At 35.7% G+C, this 21,894-nt stretch overlaps 4 protein-coding genes across 4 annotated transcripts; 3 read left to right on the top strand and 1 right to left on the bottom strand.

Annotated features, from left to right (window-relative positions):
- The first annotated feature begins 1,104 nt into the window (after window positions 1-1,104).
- LOC105156032 (cytosolic sulfotransferase 15) lies at window positions 1,105-2,363 on the top strand. The gene has a single exon (XM_011072063.3). The coding sequence runs from the start codon at window positions 1,183-1,185 to the stop codon at window positions 2,140-2,142; it is 960 nt and encodes a 319-aa protein (XP_011070365.1). The 5' UTR covers window positions 1,105-1,182; the 3' UTR covers window positions 2,143-2,363.
- Window positions 2,364-5,444: 3,081 nt separating this feature from the next.
- On the top strand, window positions 5,445-10,309 carry LOC105164802 (nucleoid-associated protein At4g30620, chloroplastic). Its single transcript, XM_011083618.2, has 7 exons — window positions 5,445-5,665; window positions 6,716-6,867; window positions 7,668-7,768; window positions 7,866-7,905; window positions 8,169-8,240; window positions 8,390-8,446; window positions 8,622-10,309. Exons 1-7 carry the CDS (start codon window positions 5,602-5,604, stop codon window positions 8,694-8,696), a joined length of 561 nt encoding a protein of 186 aa, XP_011081920.1. The 5' UTR covers window positions 5,445-5,601; the 3' UTR covers window positions 8,697-10,309.
- Window positions 10,310-10,375: 66 nt separating this feature from the next.
- LOC105164886 (transmembrane 9 superfamily member 8) lies at window positions 10,376-13,970 on the bottom strand. The gene is made up of 7 exons (XM_011083740.3): window positions 13,686-13,970; window positions 12,804-12,968; window positions 12,608-12,717; window positions 12,392-12,500; window positions 12,202-12,314; window positions 11,936-12,086; window positions 10,376-11,732 (listed from the first exon to the last, which is right to left on the bottom strand). The coding sequence occupies exons 1-7, from the start codon at window positions 13,881-13,883 to the stop codon at window positions 10,575-10,577; spliced, it is 2,004 nt and encodes a 667-aa protein (XP_011082042.1). The 5' UTR covers window positions 13,884-13,970; the 3' UTR covers window positions 10,376-10,574.
- Window positions 13,971-15,615: 1,645 nt separating this feature from the next.
- LOC105164969 (small ribosomal subunit protein mS47) lies at window positions 15,616-21,570 on the top strand. Its single transcript, XM_011083864.3, has 14 exons — window positions 15,616-15,867; window positions 16,169-16,249; window positions 16,498-16,566; window positions 16,646-16,712; window positions 17,607-17,686; window positions 18,459-18,542; window positions 19,635-19,719; window positions 19,857-19,942; window positions 20,031-20,152; window positions 20,369-20,429; window positions 20,636-20,734; window positions 20,826-20,927; window positions 21,006-21,047; window positions 21,125-21,570. The coding sequence occupies exons 1-14, from the start codon at window positions 15,739-15,741 to the stop codon at window positions 21,242-21,244; spliced, it is 1,227 nt and encodes a 408-aa protein (XP_011082166.1). The 5' UTR covers window positions 15,616-15,738; the 3' UTR covers window positions 21,245-21,570.
- The last annotated feature ends 324 nt before the right edge of the window (window positions 21,571-21,894 follow it).

Genomic DNA, 21,894 nt, shown 5'->3' on the forward strand with positions numbered 1-21,894 from the left:
CACGTTATCTTGTAATATCTCAACAAGATTCCCAGTCTCCAAAAATCATAATAGGGCAAAAGACAATTTTCGTCCCACAGCTATAGGCCATTTTCGTTTTAGTCCCGTAAGTATCTAGGGTTTTAATTTGGTCCCGTAAAATTGAAAAATTCGCAATTTCAGTCCAAATTTCGCCGGAAAATTTTGTGGGTCGCCGGAAAAAGTCACATGCGATGCATGTGACTTTTAAAATTGGGGGCTCGATCCTGATTGGCTGGAGAAGCTGATGTGGCGCATATGTGGAAATTAAAAAAAAAAAAAGAAAAATCGCCCGCCAGTCGCCGCTACCTTCTCTCTTCAATTCCGCCGCCGTTACTTGAAATTTCTGGCCACCACATATACCATTCGATTCCCCATAGCAAGGAGAGCAAAACCCTTCAACCAATTTTGAGATCCCACCACGACAGCGACTGGGCTTTGAAATTGACCGCCACGGACAATTCCCATCGATTCGCCGGCGACAGGACGACCCACGATCGCGGATTGGTACCATTGGATTCGTCTCCTCACTGCGGTTTTAATGGGACTAGTCTCATCCATTTTCATCAACTAGGTGCAAAGATCCATCGTTTTGAAGATCTCAATCATCGTCCGCCGCGACTGCACCTTCCGCCGGCGTATTCTCCTTCGTCTGAACGAACCACCTGCTCGGAAGACCATCGTTGAACGCCTCTTGTTCTGGCGAATCTTTTGAGACCAGTCCCATCGATTTCGGTCACCTCTGTGCAAAGATTTGACGAAAGCCATCCTCCGCCTTTGCCGACGGTCGCGAGCTCGATTTTCGTCGTTTTTTTTTTTTAATTTCCACGTATGCGCCACATATGCGCCACATCAGCTTCTCCAGCCAATCAGGATCGAGCCCCCAATTTTAAAAGTCACATGCATCGCATGTGACTTTTTCCGGCGACCCACAAAATTTTCCGGCGAAATTTGGACTGAAATTGCGAATTTTTTAGTTTTACGGGACCAAATTGAAACCCTAGATACTTACGGGACTAAAACGAAAATGGCCTATAGCTGTGGGACGAAAATTGTCTTTTGCCCATCATAATATGAAACAAAGAAAGCACATGTAGAGAGTGTAGAGTAGTCTATAAAAGAGTAGTACGTACTTGAATTTTTGAGAATACATTCATCATTCAAATGGAGAAGAAAGAAGTTTCAAATGAGCTCCAGGAGTTGCTCCAAACACTTGAACAACAGACGAACTGGGATGGCCTTCCGCTCGTTAAATACGATGCATTCTGGTTGCCAGATATCGCACTTCGACCAATATTGTCCGCTCAAAAGTACTTCAAAGCAAAAGATTCCGACATCATATTGGCATCCATCCCAAAATCAGGAACCACCTGGTTGAAAGCGCTTGTGTTTTCCATAGCCAATCGCAACGTTATCTCCATTGACCAAAGCCCTTTACTCACTTCCAATCCTCACACAGTTGTGCCCTACCTCGAGTTCAATCTTTATTCATACCAAGAAAATCCTAATCTCCAAGACCTCCCTAGTCCAAGAATTTTCGCAACACACATGCCTTTCAAAATGCTTCCTGATTCCATCCGTGAATCCGAGTGTAAAATTATCTACGTCTGCAGAAATCCTTTGGATCAGTTCGTTTCACACCGCCATTTCTGGCTCGAAAACAAGATAGAAAAAGTCGCAGTGCCACTCGATATAGACGCGGCTTTCGACTTGTTTTGCCAGGGAATTCATCATTTCGGGCCCCTCTGGGACCATACTCTTGGATACTGGAATGCTGGCTTGAAGAATCCTCAGAAAGTGTTGTTTCTGAGGTACGAGGATCTGAAAGAGGATATCACGCCTCATGTCAAGAAGATTGCTGAATTCATCGGGTCCCCATTTTCACCCGAGGAAGAAAAACAAGGTGTCGTGGATCAAATCTCAAGGCTATGTAGCATCGAAAATCTTAGGAATTTGGAGGTGAACAAGAATGGATACATCCTTGATGTACTGAAAAACAGTTCATTCTTCAGGAAGGGAGAAGTCGGAGATTGGATCAATCATCTTACTCCTGCAATGGCTGAACGTGTTAAGGACCTCATGGCGAGCAAGTTCGACGGCTCTGGTTTAACTTTCAAGATCTAAACAAAACTTCAGCCAGTGAAGAATATGATTATGGGAGAACATTTGAAGAATTTTTCAGAGGTTAATTAGTATTAAGGTTCACTGCAAGTTTCTGTTCTTACTGCAATCTGTTTGTATGGATCTCATTTTCTACTTATGAATAACATTTGAAAATGAAACTCTTGGGCGCAAAAAGATGGCGGTTGATGAATTCAATCTATTCTGTTCCATTTTCCTTATCATTTCTTGCTTTTCATTTTTAAAGGAAAAAAAAATAATGAATGAAACATTTTTTAGTTTCGAAAACACATTCATAGCTACTGTTTTAGTCTATTAGCTACAATTTTATAAGAGGTGGAGGACTCCAAAGATCATATAAAATAGTGTAAATTATATTAGTAGTTTCCAAAATTAGATTAAATTATATAAATACCTTTTAATTTTTATAAATACACTCACTAAGGGGTGTCAATGTACCAAGCTGTCAATGTGTAGGGTTTTACTTTACTCTTACCCAAAAAATAACTTTCGTCCGAATATCCATATCCTACCCAATGGATAGAAGATCCTACTCTAACCTACACTCATGAAATTAGATTAGTGGGTACGGAATAGTCTAATACCCAAAAAGATATTCATCGGTATGGGTAATGACTAATACCCTAAAATACTCATGGGTCATATCGATATAGTCTAATATCCAAAAATATTCATTTATCCATTAACTTAAAATTATGGAATTATAGAAATTTTTTAGTAAATCAATCAACTAAATTTATTTAATGCTTAAAAAATTAAATAGTATATGATCATTTCTTTACATATTTTATTTATATTGTTATGTATTGAAATTTTGAACAAATATGCTAGAGTTTTTCATATTGATTTCGCGATTATTTAAAATTAATTTTATGATTAAATAAGCAAAATTTAACTTGACGGTTTAGATAATAAAAAAATACGGACAAAAAGTAATTTAGTTAAATTTGAGTAAGCTGTGAATAAATAAAATTTGTCCGAACTCAAATTATTAAAGTTCATCAAGTCAAAATTGAAAGCAAATGCAAATTTAAATGATACTTAAGAGATTTGAAATTTATCAACTCTTATCTCTTCATTTTTATTTTTAACTCGCCTTGATTTATCGGTCCATCATTTCAATAAGTTTAAGATTTTTATTTAAAATTTTATCAATATTAGTCCGTCATTTAGACAATATCAAGTCTATTATTTAAATTTCAATGATGAAAAATTTAAGTAATTAGTCCTATTTTATCAATCAATGGATTATGAAAAAACACTAATAAGTTGACTCGAATGTAAATTAAAAAGTTTGAGAACTTTTATTTTTTTAAAATATATTATAAAAGAAAAAAAATAGTTTTGAAATGGGTAAGACTGAAACTCTATCCAATTATTTTGGTATAATTTGGGTAAGACCATATGGGTATTTTAGAGAGTAGAATATGAATAAGGTATGAAAAAAATGTCATTGGTATTTGGTTGGGTCTGTGTTCGATTAAAGCAATACTCGTCCATTAATAGGTCTAGGTGATATTCGTAAAATTTTTAGGATATAGGTATAATTACAATTATAATTTTAAATGATGGTTACATATAATTTTATTAAATATAAAAATTAATATATAATTAAATTTAATGTTAGGAAGTGTGGACATAATTTACCCTATAAAATATTGATGATAGTCTCATAATTGTAATCACTATGATTATTGTCTATATTTTGGCAAAAGATGTACTATGGAAATATGCTAATTGAATTTTTTTATTTTAAATATATAATATTTATAAATATAATACATGTATAAAATTTTATTTTAAATAGAATAAATAATATAATCATTGTGATATGTGCCGTTTTAGCATGAGTTTAATGAACTCAAACTCGGACGTTGGGCCTAAATTATTTAGAGGAGAATACAAAAGAAAGAGACCTACTAAATAAAACATTAGCACTTCGAAGCCTAAATTAGTACTAAATTTAATGTAATACTTTGAAATAATAGAAAGCGTTAAAAGAATGAGATATAATGATAGAAAAATAGAGATAGATCATGTATATGAATACTTATAGAAGCATAGCAGAGTAGTAGCCAACCTTTTATAGGATGAAGGTGTCCTCCCGCCTGAGGATGAGTCTTCTTTTAATATCGAAGTGTCCTCCTTTATTAAGGAGTCGGTAGGGCTTCCTATTCTGGCGATGTATGGATAAAATTGATTGAGATAAGGCCTGATCAAGTCCTATTATTTAAGGATCATGATTCAAGTGATGGAGAGAGTCCGAGGCGGAGGGGGACTCTCAGTCCACAGGGAGTTTGTTGGGTGGAAGTGTCCAGGCTCTTGAGGGAAGTCTTTCTGCCAGGCGTATTTCAAGTTGTTCAAAGAAGGGGGCATACACGGGAGGTTTAATGCACGCCACGTGGGTTAAAGGGCGACGTATAAGTGGGAGTAGGGCTGACTGTCGTCATTTGGGCCGCGATCATTGGGCTCCTCGAGGCGAGCTTCCTCCCTCGCGAGAATTGGGACCAAGAGGTAGAGTGTTGGGCCTCTTAACCCGTTCTTGGGCCATAAGTCATTAAGTCGTACCAATCACAATATAAACATGACATGTATATATTAAATAAAATAAAAAATTCAATCCCAAAAATATAATTGTATTTGTCCATGTTTCTTGTATTAACTACTTGTTGGATCCATTAGCTATTCAATTTTGATACTACTCTTAATATTATTTACAATATTCAATTAATAAACTTCTGTTATTATTAATTAGGGTAAATTATAGAAGGAGTTATTCTAAGTTTTGATATAACTTATTTTTTAAAAAATCATAAAATATTCTGTTTGATGTTTGATAAGATTATATAATCCTTAAATGTATGTCTATAATTGTCAATTTTGCTTTTTAAAGTATTTTTAATTTTAAAAAATTAAAAAATTATAAAAATTGATTGAAGTGGAAAAAAAATTATAAAGAACCATCTATTTAGTCCAAAAAAATATTTTAAAATTCTTTTAAAATAATTTAAATAATAATTAATAATTCATAGAATATTTTGGTTAGTTTCACTACAAAAAATGAATGAAAATTTAAAAAAAAATAACAAATTTAACTAATTATTAGAAAATCGTCAAAATTAGAGGGATATAAGTACTTTTTCAAGAGATTGGCTCGTTGTAATTCACTCTGTTAATTAAGAAGGGGAAAAAAAATAAAAAAGTTTAGGGGTCAATCTGAAATATCCGAATTTTTGCAGTTGCCAAGAAATTGGGGCGTAGAAGTTAGAAAATTCCATCAGGGGTGTGCCCGTCTTCTGCGATTTGCGATATTTACCTAAAACTAGGATTTTTTTTTTTTTTTTTATCAAGAATACTGCAATAAACAGAGGCCCCCAACCCTTGAAATCAATTTCCGAAATTGAAATCTTGAATACTTGTAGTATCAGATAACGTTAAGAAATGGCGATGTCTCCGAGTGCAGCTCTGGCAGCTCAATTCCCCTCTTCGTCGTCTTTCTCTTCTTGTAAGTTCCTTCTCTCTATTTCTCTCTGTGTGAGTGTGTTTGTGTTCACACCGTTATTTTCTTTTGTTGGAGTTCCTGGATAGATGGTTTTAGGAACGACAATCCGCATTTATAAGACTGGGATTCTTGTTGAGTTCAAGGTCGCAAGAAAGGATTTTTTTCAACTACATGGGCATTCTTGAGTGATATTTCTTGAAATCTTTGACTTTAGTTGAAAATTGAAATTCTTGTAGTTTTGATACAGTCAGGATATGCGGGCAATTTAGGAATCTGTGTTATATGGGAAAACCATTTTTGGAGAATACGGTGATGAAATTTATTGAAGCAAGAAACTTGGTTTCTTTGTCTCCACCTATTTGTCTTTGGTGTTTCAATTATACCCCTTTACAGATAGATACAGTTGAGGCAGTACGAAATTTAAGGATAAATTTTCCAATATGAAGTCAAGTGTTAGGAAGCTGGACAAAATAACTGAGATGGATGTAAAGACACAAGGTTTTGTGAGTGGCCAAATAATATATCCTGTGAGTAAATTGTGACCGTTATTGAAGCTCTTGATCTCAAGTTAGCTTTCATGAAAAGTGCCCTTGCAATTGCCAAGCTGTTTTACGAAAAAAGGATTCCTTGGTCCTATGAATTTTTTAAGGTAAGGGTCCTGGAGCTTGTTGGTAAATGGCTGAGGTATTTTATAATGTTTAGTTTGGTCTATTCGTATATATTGTAAGGATGAAATATATATTAAAAGAGCCAGAGATGATGAGAAATTGAATGAATTCAATGAATAGAGTATAAATAGGATTGGGGGAAGGTGGAAGAAAGATCCACTAGGTTGTCCATACTGGGTACAAATTTAACCTTGCTTTGATTACTAAAGGTCCAATATCCCGCCATCTGCTCTTTTCACAAGGTTTGTGTTATAATCAATGTTAACCTTATTTTCCATTAACAATGATTCGACCTTGAAGTATATTAAGAAGTTGTCCAAGTTTTAGTATCGTGTTTTTCTATTCTTGCTGGCAACTGTTTTGCATATTCTTTATTGCGTTTCAGGCAAGATACTTCAGAATGCAAATCTTGTTGGAACCCCGAATTTATCATGGCAAGGAAATCGAATTGGGAGTGTTAGAAGATCTCTTCGTGTGCATGCATTATTTGGTGGAAAGAAAGATGGCAATGATAAGAGTGATGATGGTTCTTCAAAGGTATTTCATATGTGTCCACAATTGGGCTACTAGGCATTTGGATGAATTCTATCTTCGTTTCAAATTCCATGTTTGAGTGTGTTCTGAATATGTTTGACACTTGTTGGCATTTTGCTTATTGACCTCTTTTTAGATCTTTGTGAAGCCCTCTTTTCAATAATTCACATCCAGCATTCTAGACTGGATATTTTGACATACTTTCATGTACCTATTAAGCTGTTGGGCCACAGAATGAATCTTAGTTGGAGTATCAGTTGTGCTCTTGATGCAAGGGCAATACTGCTGGTAAATTGATGACTTGTCAGATAGGTTGGGTTGATATTAGCTGTTAATCTGGATAAGAGGGCCCAGCTTGTGAACAAATTTTCATGTATATTAAAAGGAGTTCATTTAGTTGAATGCAATTCCCTCAATAATTTTGTTATGTTTGGTACTCTACAGAATTTGCAACAATCTACTACAAAACAAACATGAAAGTTCTACGTATCACAGAATCATACTTAAGTGTTTGAAGCTTTGTCGAAAAGAGGGCTGTCTACTTTGAAAATATATGGAAAGTTCTTTAAGGTTTCATATGCATCTAAATGATAAAACAGTTTGTTACCCGGAAACATAGTCCTCCAATAATAGCTTCAAAATATCCAGTTGGCATATCATCTGTATTTTGCAATGAACTTATCATAGTTTTCATTTGGCATGTATCTTTTTTCTTGTTTTTCTCTGTATGCATGCTTAATTTTACCAGTTCAACTCTAATCATTTCATATTGATGTGCTCATTTATAGTTTTGCTTGATATAGGCAGGAATATTAGGAAACATGCAAAATTTATATGAGACTGTAAAAAAGGCGCAGATGGTTGTCCAAGTTGAGGCTGTACGAGTGCAAAAAGAACTCGCTGCGTAAGTGCCATTACTGGAACTCATTTTCATTTATATTTTTATCTTTTAAGGATTTAAAATATTCTGTCTTCAATACAAAAATATTGCCAAATTGCAGAGCTGAATTTGATGGTTATTGTGAAGATGAGCTAATAAAGGTAAATTTCGAGCTCATTTTCATTAAGTACCAATAATGTGTCAATTGGAAGATGCTTTTCAGCCTTATTGGTGATATTTCTACATAATCGTTGTGCAGCTACCACAGAATAAATATTACAATATGCTCCTATGTTGATACTGAAGACAAAGTACATTTATGATACTCACTGATAAAGCTTTACATATAGTTAAAAAACTAGTATAAGAATTTCACAGCAAACTCTTGCATCTCCTTGAATGCATTGATGAATCTTTTTTCTAGGCAACACTCTCTGGGAATCAACAACCTGTGCGCATTGAGATAACTGAGGCTGCTATGGAGTTGGGAGCTGAAGTAAGTTGGTCAAAATCACTCGGATACCGCCTCATTTTGTGCCCATTTGTTATCATACTCCATAGAATTCTCGTACAATTCTCAAGTTGGAGAATACTATAGTTTTCTCCCGTTTTTACGGAGTTATTGAAATATATTTCATTGTCCAGAGACTCTCTCTTCTGGTGACAGAGGCCTACAAGGACGCACACAAGAAAAGTGTTGAGGTGAGACAATTAAGGGTCACTTTTATGCGGCCCCGAGATTTCAAATTTCATGACAATCACAACAATGTGTTGCGATTATCTGAAATACAAGATCCCATGACCTCCTAAGGTTTCCTTCGTTTCGAGATTCATTTCTTGAGCATTTATCATTACTTGTGTTGCTTTGAGCGTGCAGGCCATGAAAGAAAGAATGAGCAATCTTGCTCAGAGCTTAGGAATGCCGCCAGGTTTAAGCGAGGGACTCAAGTGATTGCTGATGATCAACTGAGGTGGCTTCAATTTTGTATACGATCTTTTGATTCGATTAGTCATATATTCGGATTCTAACCGTTTTAAGGTTTTAACTTGTACCTTCAACATAAGAAAAAAATGTATTATTGTTTTTCAGTAGTGATGTTTCTCCTAAACTAGTCTTTGGTTAAAAGAGAAGAAAGAACAAGGAGAAAAGAAATGCATAACATCATCTGCCTTTCTTTGAACTATTGATGCCATTTGTGATTATACTTCTCAAGAGTTTGTTTGGCATCAATCGTGCAACTTTTTTTAAGCTTTACAAGTTTTTTCTGTACATTTACAGGGAGTTTATTTGCCTTGAATCTTCTCTATTTTTTAAGGTTAAGTTTTTTTTTTTTGGGTAAATGTAAGTTTCATTAAGTAAAATAGTAGTATAGTACAACAATGTGATCATCAGTTGGTTTCTCCCTCGTTAGGCCAAGGGATACGCCATAGTCTATATAAAGCTCGTGTACTGACTGATGTAGATAAACTAATGCTAAGAATTCGTTGTCTAATATCCTCAATTATCAATAATGCCATGGTGCTCGTAAGGTTAAGTTTACACAAACAACATTTTTAAGTTCATACATGTTTTAAAAATGTGTAAATTACATTGAGCTCCTCTGAGGATTTTTTATAATTATAAATATTTTTTATTATTTAAAAGTTTATAAATACCTTCTTGAAATTAAATCTAACAAATATTTCATTACAATGGACTACTATGAAAAAATTATTAAATTTGAGTATTTATAATTTTTTAAATAACGATGTAATATTTATAATTGTGACAAGTTTTAAAAGAATCCAACGGTTAAAGTGTTTGGATATAGTCAAATTATAAAAGATCATATAATCTTGTAATTAATATTATTAAAATTAAAAAACATATTAAATTCTAAAAATAAATTAAGATTTTTTTTCTTTTTAAATAAATCTATAAAATTTTAATATTTTACTTTTTAAATCTTATAAATTCCATGTTTGAATCTTGTAGGTATTTTATAAGAATCTTATCATACACTCCATAAAGTTATTAACTAATTTCTTTTCCTTTTGAGCACTTAGAAAAGAAGAATGTAGAAGAGATATGAACAAGATAAAGTTGTCTTGTCAACCCAAACTAACACGTGTAATAAACAATCCATCCACCAAGACGACACGTTTATGTCCCATGCACCTCCATGACCAGCACTCATATAACCAGCACTCCATTTCACACACACACAACTGCACAATTGCTCACAGGAGGGAAAAAAATCAAGAATGGCAGGGAATGATGCCCACAGGACAGCAGGCTCGAATCCCGCCGGCGGCGTTCGCCAGCGCTGGAGCATGCCTTACAGTCCCTACACCATGGCGGTAGCAGGCCTCGCGGTGGCCGGCGGCCTCTGGTACATGTACGGCAGGAGGAAGCCTGAAGCTAGACACCTCGACGTCCCTCGAGCCCCGGCGGGTGCTACTGATCCGGCTGAAACGCGCCAACGAAAATAGGGGATCTGGGATTTTGTTATTACTACGTTGTATATTGTGAAAAATGTAGTACTGCGGTTGCTCAAATAACAGAGTTGTTATTATTGTTGTTCATGTTCTTGATATTACAAAAGCGCCCGAATTATAAGACCGCATCGTAAAGATGGCAAGAATTGGACCTGATTCACAAAACTAATAAGATAGCATCGAATACAAACAGTGAAAATGAACCACTACAAATCTACAACTAATCAACATAATAATTCAGTTCAAAAAATTTGCGAGTGTACATGAACTTTGAGTTGAATGAATTCTCTTTGCCTGGTTTTCTGCTGCTCCTACAAGATAGACCCTCTTCTCGTACAACAGTTTTGCACTCTCAATCAATCTTGACAGAAGAGTAAATCAGCCTGGTAAACCAGAAGCAAGCATAGAAACCAATGGTGCCCGTTAGCACGAAGAACGCGTACGAAGCAATCAGCATGTACCCAAAGTACAAAGCACCCGAAACAGGCTTAGTGATGTCAAGCTTTGTGAAGAAGTAGAAAGTTGCATAGAGGAACAGGTATAGTGCAGAGGAACCAGATGTCAAATATGACCTCCACCACCAGAGGTAGTCTTCACTGCATAATTGGAAATAGCAGAGCACGACTGCAATCTCGGCACAGGTGATGATGAGGATGATGAAGACGATGAAGAGGAATCCGAAGATGTAGTAGAACTGATTCAGCCATATTGAGGTTAGAATGAAGAAGAGCTCGATGAAAACAGCTCCGAATGGGAGTATGCCTCCAACCAAGATTGAGAAGATTGGGTTCATGTACCAGGCCTGTTGTGGGATCTGTCTTGGGATTTTGTTGGTCTTTACGGGGTCCTCGATTGCTGGCTTCTTGAATCCAACGTAGCTGCCTACGAAGACGAGTGGAACTGAAATACCAAACCACAAGAAGACCAGAGCAAACATTGTTCCGAAAGGGACTGCCCCGGAAGATTTCTGGCCCCAAATGAGAGCATTGAGTACGAAGAAGATGCTAAAGATTGTTGCTGGGAAAATGAACGAGGTTCGGAGGGCGATTTTCTTCCACTCCGTTCCTTTGAACATTTTGTAAAGACGGGCAGCAGCATAACCAGCAAAAATTCCCATGAATACCCATAGCAATAACATGGCTGTCATAAGACCACCTCTGTTTGAAGGGGAAAGAAATCCGAGGACAGCAAAGATCATAGTGACTAGCATCATACACAGGAACTGTACGCCTGTTCCAGCATAGACGCAGAGCAAATCTGAGTTGGTTGGGGGCCTGAAGACATCAGCGTGGACTAACTTCCATCCTGTTTCTTCCTGGGCCTCTTCTTGGGTCTCAAGTTCATTGTACTTGGAGATGTCTCGGTAAAGTGTCCGCAGCATTATCATCGCGACCATGCCCGAGAGAAAGAGTACGATCATCAGAGAATTGACTATGGAGAACCAATGGATTTGATCATCAGCCATTAGAAGATAAGTGTCCCATCTTGATGCCCACTTCACTTGGCTCTCCTGCAAAACAGACATTGGATCATGAAGTATTGATCCCCATAAACATGAAATTGGCGTTGGGAAAAGCGAGAAATAACTTGCATTAAGACAAACAAAGAACAGAAAATGAAAATCTAGGCTCCAGGAGACATAATAACAATAAGTTGATGGAGTGATGAAGATCAATGCTTAATGTGGAAATATGCTTAGGTGAACTGACTTACCAGGAATTCAACGTCGTAAGTGAATATGACTTCTTGTTTATCTTCAACCTCTTGGGGAGAGTTGGAAGAAGTAATTAAACGCTTGGCATGAGGATCGCATGTGGTTAGGCGAGTATTGCCGCTCCATTCTCCTTCATATTCATGCTTGACACTAAAGCAAACAGTATAAATGATGAGTTCGGTAGGAAATCAGTCAATGGAAAGATTTGGAAAATAACAGAATTTTCACAATTTCTTAAATATAATACGCTACATATAGAACCCACCTATATGGCGTGACTTCAAAACCAACAATCCTTGATGAATCCGTTTGCTGATCCTTGTGGAACTTGACTGTGAAGCTCAAATGGTTGTGGAGAAAATACTTTTTCTCTTTGCTCTGCAAAAGTAAAAAGATCAGAAATCTTGTACAGAAATTGCTAGAACATAATCTTCTGAAATAATCAGTAAACTTACACCAGCATATTGCCCTTCCAGCCCAATATGAAAACCGAGCTGGTAGATTGGAGGACCGTCCTGTGCTGATCTTGGAATTGGAACAACCAAAGGAAGATTATCTAAAATCCTGCATTACAGAATGCAAAAGTATTAAGCAAGGGAATGGTTTCAAATTAGACTCCATTGAAACATGATGTAAGAGAATGATTTGCTCAGTGCGAAATATAGCCGTACATGTTGACACGATATTCATCTTCAATTTTTTCCTTGAAATCTTTTGCAGTTTTGGCATCAAACGTGAGCCGACAAACAACATTGCACATTTGTGGTTCCCTCATCCTAAACTGTAACATAACCATGCAAAGAAGAAAGGTCAATTGACTGACAGAAGGTAAAACAAGCAATATATCATCAAATATAATACACCAACCACATAAGGAGAGTTCTCAATGCGATCCCCACGAAGTACTTCTCCAAGATTTTCTGTACTGTCAATTATAGTGTTTGGGCGACAGAAAGGAAGAGAATAGTATGAGTAAGGAAGCTGAGTCTTTATAGAAGTCAGTTTGTTCACTTTCACATTCAATGGATCTCCCTGGAGAAACAAGAAAAAGAATAACAGGATCAATGCGAGTATAGTTGTTAATTCAACTCAACATTACATAAACAACAAAAAGTGAAGTAAACATTTTAGACAACACTAAGAACTCAAATGCCAAACATCCATTAATTGCACGCCTACTTAAAGCGAAAAATTAACCATGTGCTCTTTTATTATGTTTCCAAGTGCTTTTGATGTTCATATTCTACAATTTTCATTGTGTCCTGAAATTTCATTAAGCAAATGGCAATGATCAATACAACGATACGTACACAAATTGCTAGGAACCACCCACTCCAACAATATAGAATCCTACACGCAAAAGCGGTTCCTACTAATTAAACTAAGCTCAATAAGTGTAATTGCACAGAAAGAATAAGATCCAATGATGTACTTTATACATCAAAACGTTTTATGTTTTTTTTTCCAAGCACTACCACAACATATAGGCAACAACAAGCATCAGTATCACACTATACGTTTTCTCTGATCAAATTCTCAAATTTTCAAGAAAAACCCATTTCGAATTGCTAACCTAATCTAATCCTACACACAAGAACAAAGAGAAACAAACAGAAAGGTCAGATCTTTGAACAGAATCAACCCAGATCAAGAAACACGCTACAACTTAGATTTTCACACGGGATTACTAAAGAATGCTATAAATGAAAACCCAAATCACAAAAAGAACACTACAGAAAATCATTAAACCTTTTCGAAGTCTTGGGGGGCAACACCGGGGAGATAGAAGCAGCCAGCATTGTCGGAAAAGAGCAGAATGGAGATGATTGTGAATATGAAAAGTGTACGGATTGCACGGGATCCAACAGCAACTCTGCCCATCGTGAAATCAATCAAGAACGCTCTGCTTTCAGATCCAGGGGAGTGGGGGAAGAAGAATTGAGACATGGAATGATCGTTCTTGTGTGTAATATAAACCTGTCGGTTGCTTTCGGTAGTTGCACTCTCACTTCTCGGGCTAAAAGTGGAAATCAAGGAAAGTTATTTATATTTCTACCATTCTATAATATTGTCTTTGCTTAAACCTGTATTTCTCTTCATGCTTTTTCTTTTTTATCAAACTTATTTTTAAGGGGTAGATAAATTTCAAACTTATGGCCCATTTTTCACAAATATTTATTAGTTGCAATATTCTTTCATTTAAGGATTCATTCTAGATGTTCAATAATTTTATTTAAATTTCAATAACGTTACGCTGATAAATCAAGATTTGTATTAATCGTTCAAGTATTTAATTTGTAACTGAACATAAAAGTCAAAACATGAAGTAGCAAGAAATGGAACAAAAACAATTATATGTTTTATTGCATTATTGAAATTGGGGTGAATCACAATTTACCCCAATGCGATATTGAAAATGAGCACATTACCTTCCCTATAAAAAAATATAGCAATTTACCCTACTATACTTTTTAAAATACAGGGAGATGAATTGCTTCATTTTTAAAAATCATAAAGGGGTAAATTGTTGTATTTTAAAAAATATAGAGAGGTAAATCGCTATTTATTTTTTCATAATGGGTAATTTGCTTATTTACAATATAACAAGGGGTTACTTGCATTTTTTCCATTAAAATTGTAATATAATTTTATGAGGGTGAAATCATAGAGTGTATAGGCAATTATTTAAGTATGAGTAGAGGTATTTCTAACATAAGTCAGCCATTTATCTCATGTTATGCATAGACTTCTATTAATGCTATGATCTAAATTAAAATAACAATATTTCCACATGGAAGGGGAAATTCCAAAGTTGTAATAGACTTGGTTGCTTTGGATGTTATTTGATTTAATGTACAAAGTTATTGTAGACATGCAATGTGATGCAAGTGATCCACCTACTCTAAACTGCCTCCCCTTTGCCTTTTACTATTCATCATCATTTATTTTTACAAAGTCAAATCTTTTTGAACTTTTTTTTTGTGTGTTTGGAGTGTGTGCAAAAACAAAAAAAGAAGTTCTTTGTTATATAATATTTCTCTATTTTTGATATTCTAAATTTATAAATTATAATAAAATTAATGAGTGATACGACATGGGATGCGATCAGTTTCTTATTATGTGAGGTATTATTCGTTTCAGTTTTAAACGAGCCTCATGATTTTCTGTTTTAAAAGGCGTCATGTACAAAGAAATGATTGCACTGATGCTCATAAACCACTCAAACTCATATTTGCAACTAATATGGAAAGAAGTTTTGGAGTTTATAAGTCGTTAAAGTTCATTCTTTCCAATAGATATGGAATGTGCGACATCATCATTAACTCCCTATCGGGCATGGAAGGGTCACATAGTTTGATTCCCTTAGTGTTCTATCGAGCGACGTATTATCCACGCTAACTTTATATAAATTTTGCAAATTTATCTTTAAAAAGATATCACACTAAAAAAAAATATACTTTGACAATTATAAGTCACTAATGCTACACATATGCAAACAAATTCAATTTTCTTTATACCATGTTACTTTATTACTTTGGTTTAGCATTTTAAATTGGGATTTGATGAAATCTTAATCCCAAAACTAATAAATGTTAAAGGGTAAGTCAAGGAAAGTGACCAGTCCTAGAGATGAATATGAGAAATTCAGGGGCCAAACTGTAATTATTCCACAGTATTAGAGACTCAGCTCCCAGAGCTCTCTTCTTTTCCGAATTTAACCCCATTTGAGACCGCCGTAGCCGCAAGAACACTGCGAGCTCGAGGAACAGCCTAACCACGGAGATCAATCGTTGTTTGAAGAATGCAGAAACTAAAATTGCTGGTACCTTTGAGACGTTATTTACAGAGAAATGGTTTTGTTTCTCAACAGAGGAGAAGCTTTTCTGCTCTCCCCAGTTATACGGAACCCGGCTATCTCCAACGAGAAGAGGCTAGTTTATCAATCTTTACTTGAGTTTTGATTTATGTTTATTGAAACTACTTTCGTGTCGCATGTTTGATGCTTATGAACTGGTGAAGTATAGGGACGAGCCATGTCAACTTGTTGCTCTGCTATTTTTACCAAGAAAAGATTGGGAAATTCGTTTATGTTTGCATACATATGCATTTATGTAATATAGGGACTTAATGATATTGCAAGGGAGGCCATGTTGAGATTTTACTTGAATTCTTCTTATTCGTTGAAAAATAATGTTTTGAAGGGAACGTCTTGTTGTGATTGTTAAATTCAGGTATTGGTGGAAGGAAGGGCTAATTCGAGGGCCGCCATTCTAAATAGACCATCTGCACTCAATGCTCTCACTGCTTCTATGGTAAATTCACGCTCAATTTTCTGTTTGTTACAACATTATTATTTGGTTCTTGCTGTGTTTGATATTGTTCCGTTCAAATATGCCAAAGAAATTGTAGTTTAAGACAGCCCTTTTTGATATTACGTGATTCTTGTAGGGAAAGGTGATATAATCCTTCTTCAAGATTGTTATTTATTCAACTTTCTGCTTCCTTATTCAAATTCTTAACTTACTCATATTAGTTGCACCTTTTTTACACTCGATGGTAGGCCGCTCGTTTAAACAGGTTATATGAGTCTTGGGAGGAAAACTCAGATATAGGATTTGTCATGATGAAGGTAATTGATTATTTTATTATTCCACCTCCATAATTTATATTTCTCTTCCCTTGTCTAAAGTTGCTCTTTTTTCTTGAAGGGGGGTAGTAACAGAGCATTTTGCTCTGGCACAGATGTTGTTGCACTGTATCAGCTGCTTAATGAAGGTTGGTCATCAAACTGCTTTTGCTTGTTTCTATCTGGCAATTTGAACTCTCTGCACTGAGCCTTGAACCATAATGGTAAACTCATTTGGTAGTATGCGATGATTATATCAAGTTTCAACTGATAAAGATAGTTTGCTAACAAAATGGGTGTGAACTTTTTTTACCAAGGCACTTTACTCATTGATCAATGATACTTTTTTATTTTGCATGTGCGTCCGCAATGAATTCTGGCCATTATTTCTTAACATAAGCTGTTAGATTATGTTAAAGTCATTAAGCAGGTTTTCATCAAGAAATGAATAAGATGCTTGTTGTAGGATTTATTACGGTGTGTCCGAGGTTTTTTGGTTTCTCTTAGAACCGATTATCTAACTTCTGATTCTCCATTTCTTGTTATAGGCTAGTGAAAATTTAGGTTCTTGACATACAGCTACATCATAACAGCCTGAAGAGTAACAAATGCTGGGTACAATATCAATATACGTGGATGCATGTGTGAACCTCTTTGTTCCTGGGTTAATGTTTACATTGTGAATAAAAGTTTCAAGGTTCTCTGATATGATGCTTGAAAATTATCAGATAAATGCTGATAGTGAATGACATCATTTGGAGATTGCTAAATGTGAAATATTTATGTGAGGCAGCATTGGCTTCTTTCCATAGACACTGTAAATGGACAGGAAAGCAGGTCTCAGCATTTGGATTCTGATGAACATGAAGGACACTACTTAATTCCTTAGAATGTATTCAGTGTTGTGCAACAACACCTCTTATATTCTAATATAATACGTATGTTCATATCATATCACTTTATGAACTACAGATGGCCTTGTATCTGGTGGGATATATTCTTCTTTTGAGCTGGAGTTTTGTTGACTTAAAACTAATATGCAGGGAAGACAGAGGAATCCAAAGCATTCTTTCAGAGTTTGTACAAGTTCGTCTATGTTCTGGGGACATATCTCAAGCCACATGTGAGTTCACTTCTCTCTATTAAATCTGTTGAAATATTTAACTAAAAGGAAAGTTCTTTTTCCTTTGAGCATTAACCTAATATATAGACTATTTAGTGTTCATATCTGCTGCTTGTGTTTCTGCCCTAAATTCCTAAGAAATGAATGGAGATGGATTTCGTATTTATGAGGCCAGCATCATATGTGTAAGCCTGCGCGTGGTGAAGTACCTTCTTAACCTATATTGGGATTGAACCACAATGGATTTTGTTTTTCGAAACTGAAATAATAGAGGATACAGAATTCAGTTCCATCTGGGGTTACTATGCTGTAAAATGATTGCTGACCTTATAGTACATCTTAGACTTAGTTGCATCCATCATCATTCTGTAATAGTACTTGTTGCTGAAATACTGACTTATAAGCATTTTGAATAGAGTTTTAATTCTATAGCTGCAAATATAAAACTATATGGGGGCTTCGGATAGGAGTAACATACTGTTGCAGTGCACTTTGTTTCGACTCATTGAATAGTTAATATCAGTGTATATTTCCTAGAAAGTAATATTCCACCTAGATTCTTGGATTAAGATATCATGGACATCCTACTGAAGTTGAAGTAGTAGTGGTTGATTTTGAAGCTTGTGAATTCCCTCATTGTCTTAGGAAGTTCTGTGAGTCTTCTTAGTCGGATATATTCTTGCTAATTTATTATTTCAATTCTTCAGTAAATTTATTACTTGGAGACCGTGCTAAATTGTTATTTTTAGCTGAATTATTGTTGTTTGTACAGGTGGCTATAATGGATGGTATTGTAATGGGAGGCGGGGCAGGTATTTCACTTCCCGGGATGTTTCGCGTTGTAACTGATAGAACTGTATGAAACTTCTCCCTGAATGCATATCCTGAACAAATTGTTTTTTGCTTCCATTGATTTTCAAGTATGTTAACTTGGTTCAGGACAAGTTAAAGGCACTCGAGTTTTCCTGAGCCTAGCTTCATATTTTTTCGTGCAACATTTTGGAAGGATTTAGTTCGAGTTTACTCTCCTCTTGATGTGCTTACCAACTGGGATTAGTTCAGTCCAAAGAATGAGAAGGATGTGTCTTTGTAATCACGCACATTGGATAAATAGAAAGTATTGTTCCTATGCTGTATTGATATCGCAGATAATGATTATATGTCTCAGTGGTAGGGTTATGCATGCAATTTTCGCTTATGTACACCATCTCTTTGAGAACTCAATGAGAAAGTTGCAAGCCAGCAGCGTAGGCATGAATAACTGCTTGATAATTAGAAGATCTCAAGTAACAATTTAGTGAGAAAAGCATTTAAAACATTTGCTTGGGCCCTTTCAGTTGGTCGTTTCTGATAATTATGTTAATTGTGCTTCAATGAATGAGCTAGACATTTTGTGATGATTGGTATCAAGTTCAATTCGGCCTTTGGTAACACATATTGACTTGTAGTTTTGTTTTGGTTTAGGAGCTTGAAATCTCTGTCTTTTTTACTTCATATTGACAAAACTAAAGAAGGTAACTTATTGAGGCTTTATACTAATGCGTTTATTTGTTTGCTCAAAAAAAGACAAGAAAAACATTTGAAAGCTCTATTAAGTTTCTCTGTCCAGAATGATGCAACAGTCAGCAGACATAACTATCAATCCCGATGACTTGATCATTTGTAGGTTCATGCATGTGCCAATGCTTCTTATTGGATTTTATTTGATGGTTCTGAAAGATCTGTTCCACGGGTTACAATTGGTTAAATAACCATGGTATTGCCTACATGGCAGTGCTCCCCAGCATAAGAGTACATAGCTGCCTCTTCCATTATGATAAACTATAAATAGTAATCAGGACAATATAATGTTCAGGCTGTTAGGATGATTAGCACTTCTGCAAGCATTTTTGCTTTGAATTATGGGTCTTTATGTTTTAAAAAAAGTGATCTTTCTGATGAATTGCAGGTCTTCTCGAGTCCAGAGGTTCAAATAGGTTTTCATCCTGATGCAGGGGCATCATATTATCTTTCTCGTCTTCCTGGCTATTTAGGTACAAAAGAAATAAAGTTTTGAGGTTTGGATTGTTTTCATTACATCTTGATGTTGACGCATGTTGAAAACTCTTGTGGTTATTGAGTAGCATAGAGGTTGGAAAAATAATGGATTCAAGATAAATTCTCTCTGCAGGAGAATATTTAGCTCTTACAGGGGAAAAGCTAAATGGTGTTGAAATGATGGCCTGCGGTCTCGCCACACACTATTCACCAAAGGAAGTTAGTGTTCCATTTGCCCAATCCACATCTTGTTTCAGTGTTTAATTTTACTTATTAAGCATCTTCATAGATTCACTTCCCTTAACAGAAGCTTCCTTGGATTGAAGAACGTCTTGGTAATTTGATAACTGATGACCGCTCGGTCATTGAAACTTCTCTTGCTCAATATGGCAGCTTAGTCTACCCGGACAGCAGGAGTATGCTTCATGAGTAATGTTTTCATCCCATGCAGCCTTTGTTTTACCTTCCTTCTACTTCAGTCTTTGCCTTTTCTGCCTTTTATGGTCGTTATTCATATCATTTCTTAAGTGTATTTGAAAGAAATGATATATCTTAACTACGTATCATCTTATGATATTTGATAGTCAGCTAGCTTATTTATCCTATTTCTGTCTGTTTAGCTCTACTTTTCTTTATGGTGATCAGGATTGAGACAATTGACTCGATTTTCTGCCACGATACCATGGAGGAAATTATTGAAGCTTTGGTAAGTCTCCTATCATATTTACTTACCAGTTGGTGTTATGGATTTCCTTTGTTCTTATTTTCTGGTTAAGAACACTGTGAATGAGCATATACGCCTTATCCGCTGGCACTTTTCAATTTTAGAGTATATACCATCTTGTACACCTTCTATCATCGACTTTTCATTTGCACGTACGCCCATTTCATTTCCTGTTTTTACTCCTATAGGAAACTAATGCGGCAGAATCTAATAATAAATGGTATAGTATGGTGCTCAACAAAATTAGAGAAGCTTCTCCATTGAGCTTGAAAGTGACTTTACAGTCAGTAAGTCTCACAATACCTTCTGCTACAAAATCCATCTGTTTTGCCTTCATCATTCATGATTCTAACCTTTCTGTCCGTGCACAATTCGAAGATACGGGAAGGTAGGTTCCAAACTCTCGACCAGTGTCTCGCTAGAGAATACCGCACATCCCTGAAATTTATATCTAAACAGGTCTCGGATGATTTCTGTGAGGTATAGCCTTAACTGCTATTCTCCCTCAGGAACTTTCATCGAAAACTTGCTTATATACTGCATTTGTTCCTTTGGTAGGGTGTACGTGCAAGATTAGTCGACAAGGATTTCGCCCCAAAGGTACGTTTTTAAGGCCCTATAAAATTTCTTCCGACAAAAAACACAATTAGTTAACCAGGTAATTTCTGAATTTCCAGTGGAGTCTGACAAAGTTGGAGGAAGTAACTGATGACATGGTTGCCTCCTTTTTCTCTCCTCTCGGTGAAGTCGAACCTGAACTAAACTTGCCCGTCTCAGTACGAGAGCCCGATGTGTGACACAAATTTAGATTTTACAGAAGGAATCCAAGTTTCTGAAGCTGACTTTGCTCTTAGCCAAGATGCTCTACATTTGTCTCCATTTGCTATTTACTACTGATTGGGACAAGTCATGGATACTCATGATTGCTTCTATGTGGTGATCAGCAGAAACTGAAAAATTAGTAGCTTGGGGTTCAAGTTTTTGTAGCTAAAAATTGCTTTTCTGAGTCATAATAGTACCGTCGTCGCCTCAAATATTATGTCAGAAACGCTGCTGATGAATTGCAGCTGCAGACGCAATATTCAATTAATAAACGGATCACGCGACGAGTTATGGATTGTGATGTTGGAACTAATGCAGGTAGAGATGGCAGATGGGGTGGATAGTTCAGGACATATGTTCTGGACATGCCCCATCGGCACGTGTGAACTCTTTTTTCTTTTTTTATAAGAAAAAAGAGGATTTCGAAAGTGGAAACTTGATTTGAAGAAATCTTGGGCTTAAACGCGTGAATTAGTAATTTTTGTTATCGTATTCGTATCAATGACTTGTATTTTGTTTTGTGAGTTTGAAATCAAAACGGAAGTGATATGACTTCTGAAGGTATCATCCAACAGTTTGCATTTACTTCTTTCATTAAATTATATAGGGATAATTATATCTACAT

This window comes from Sesamum indicum, linkage group LG1 (assembly GCF_026168435.1).
Source record: "Sesamum indicum cultivar Baizhima isolate 11 linkage group LG1, ASM2616843v1, whole genome shotgun sequence".
NCBI classification, from domain to species: domain Eukaryota; kingdom Viridiplantae; phylum Streptophyta; class Magnoliopsida; order Lamiales; family Pedaliaceae; genus Sesamum; species Sesamum indicum.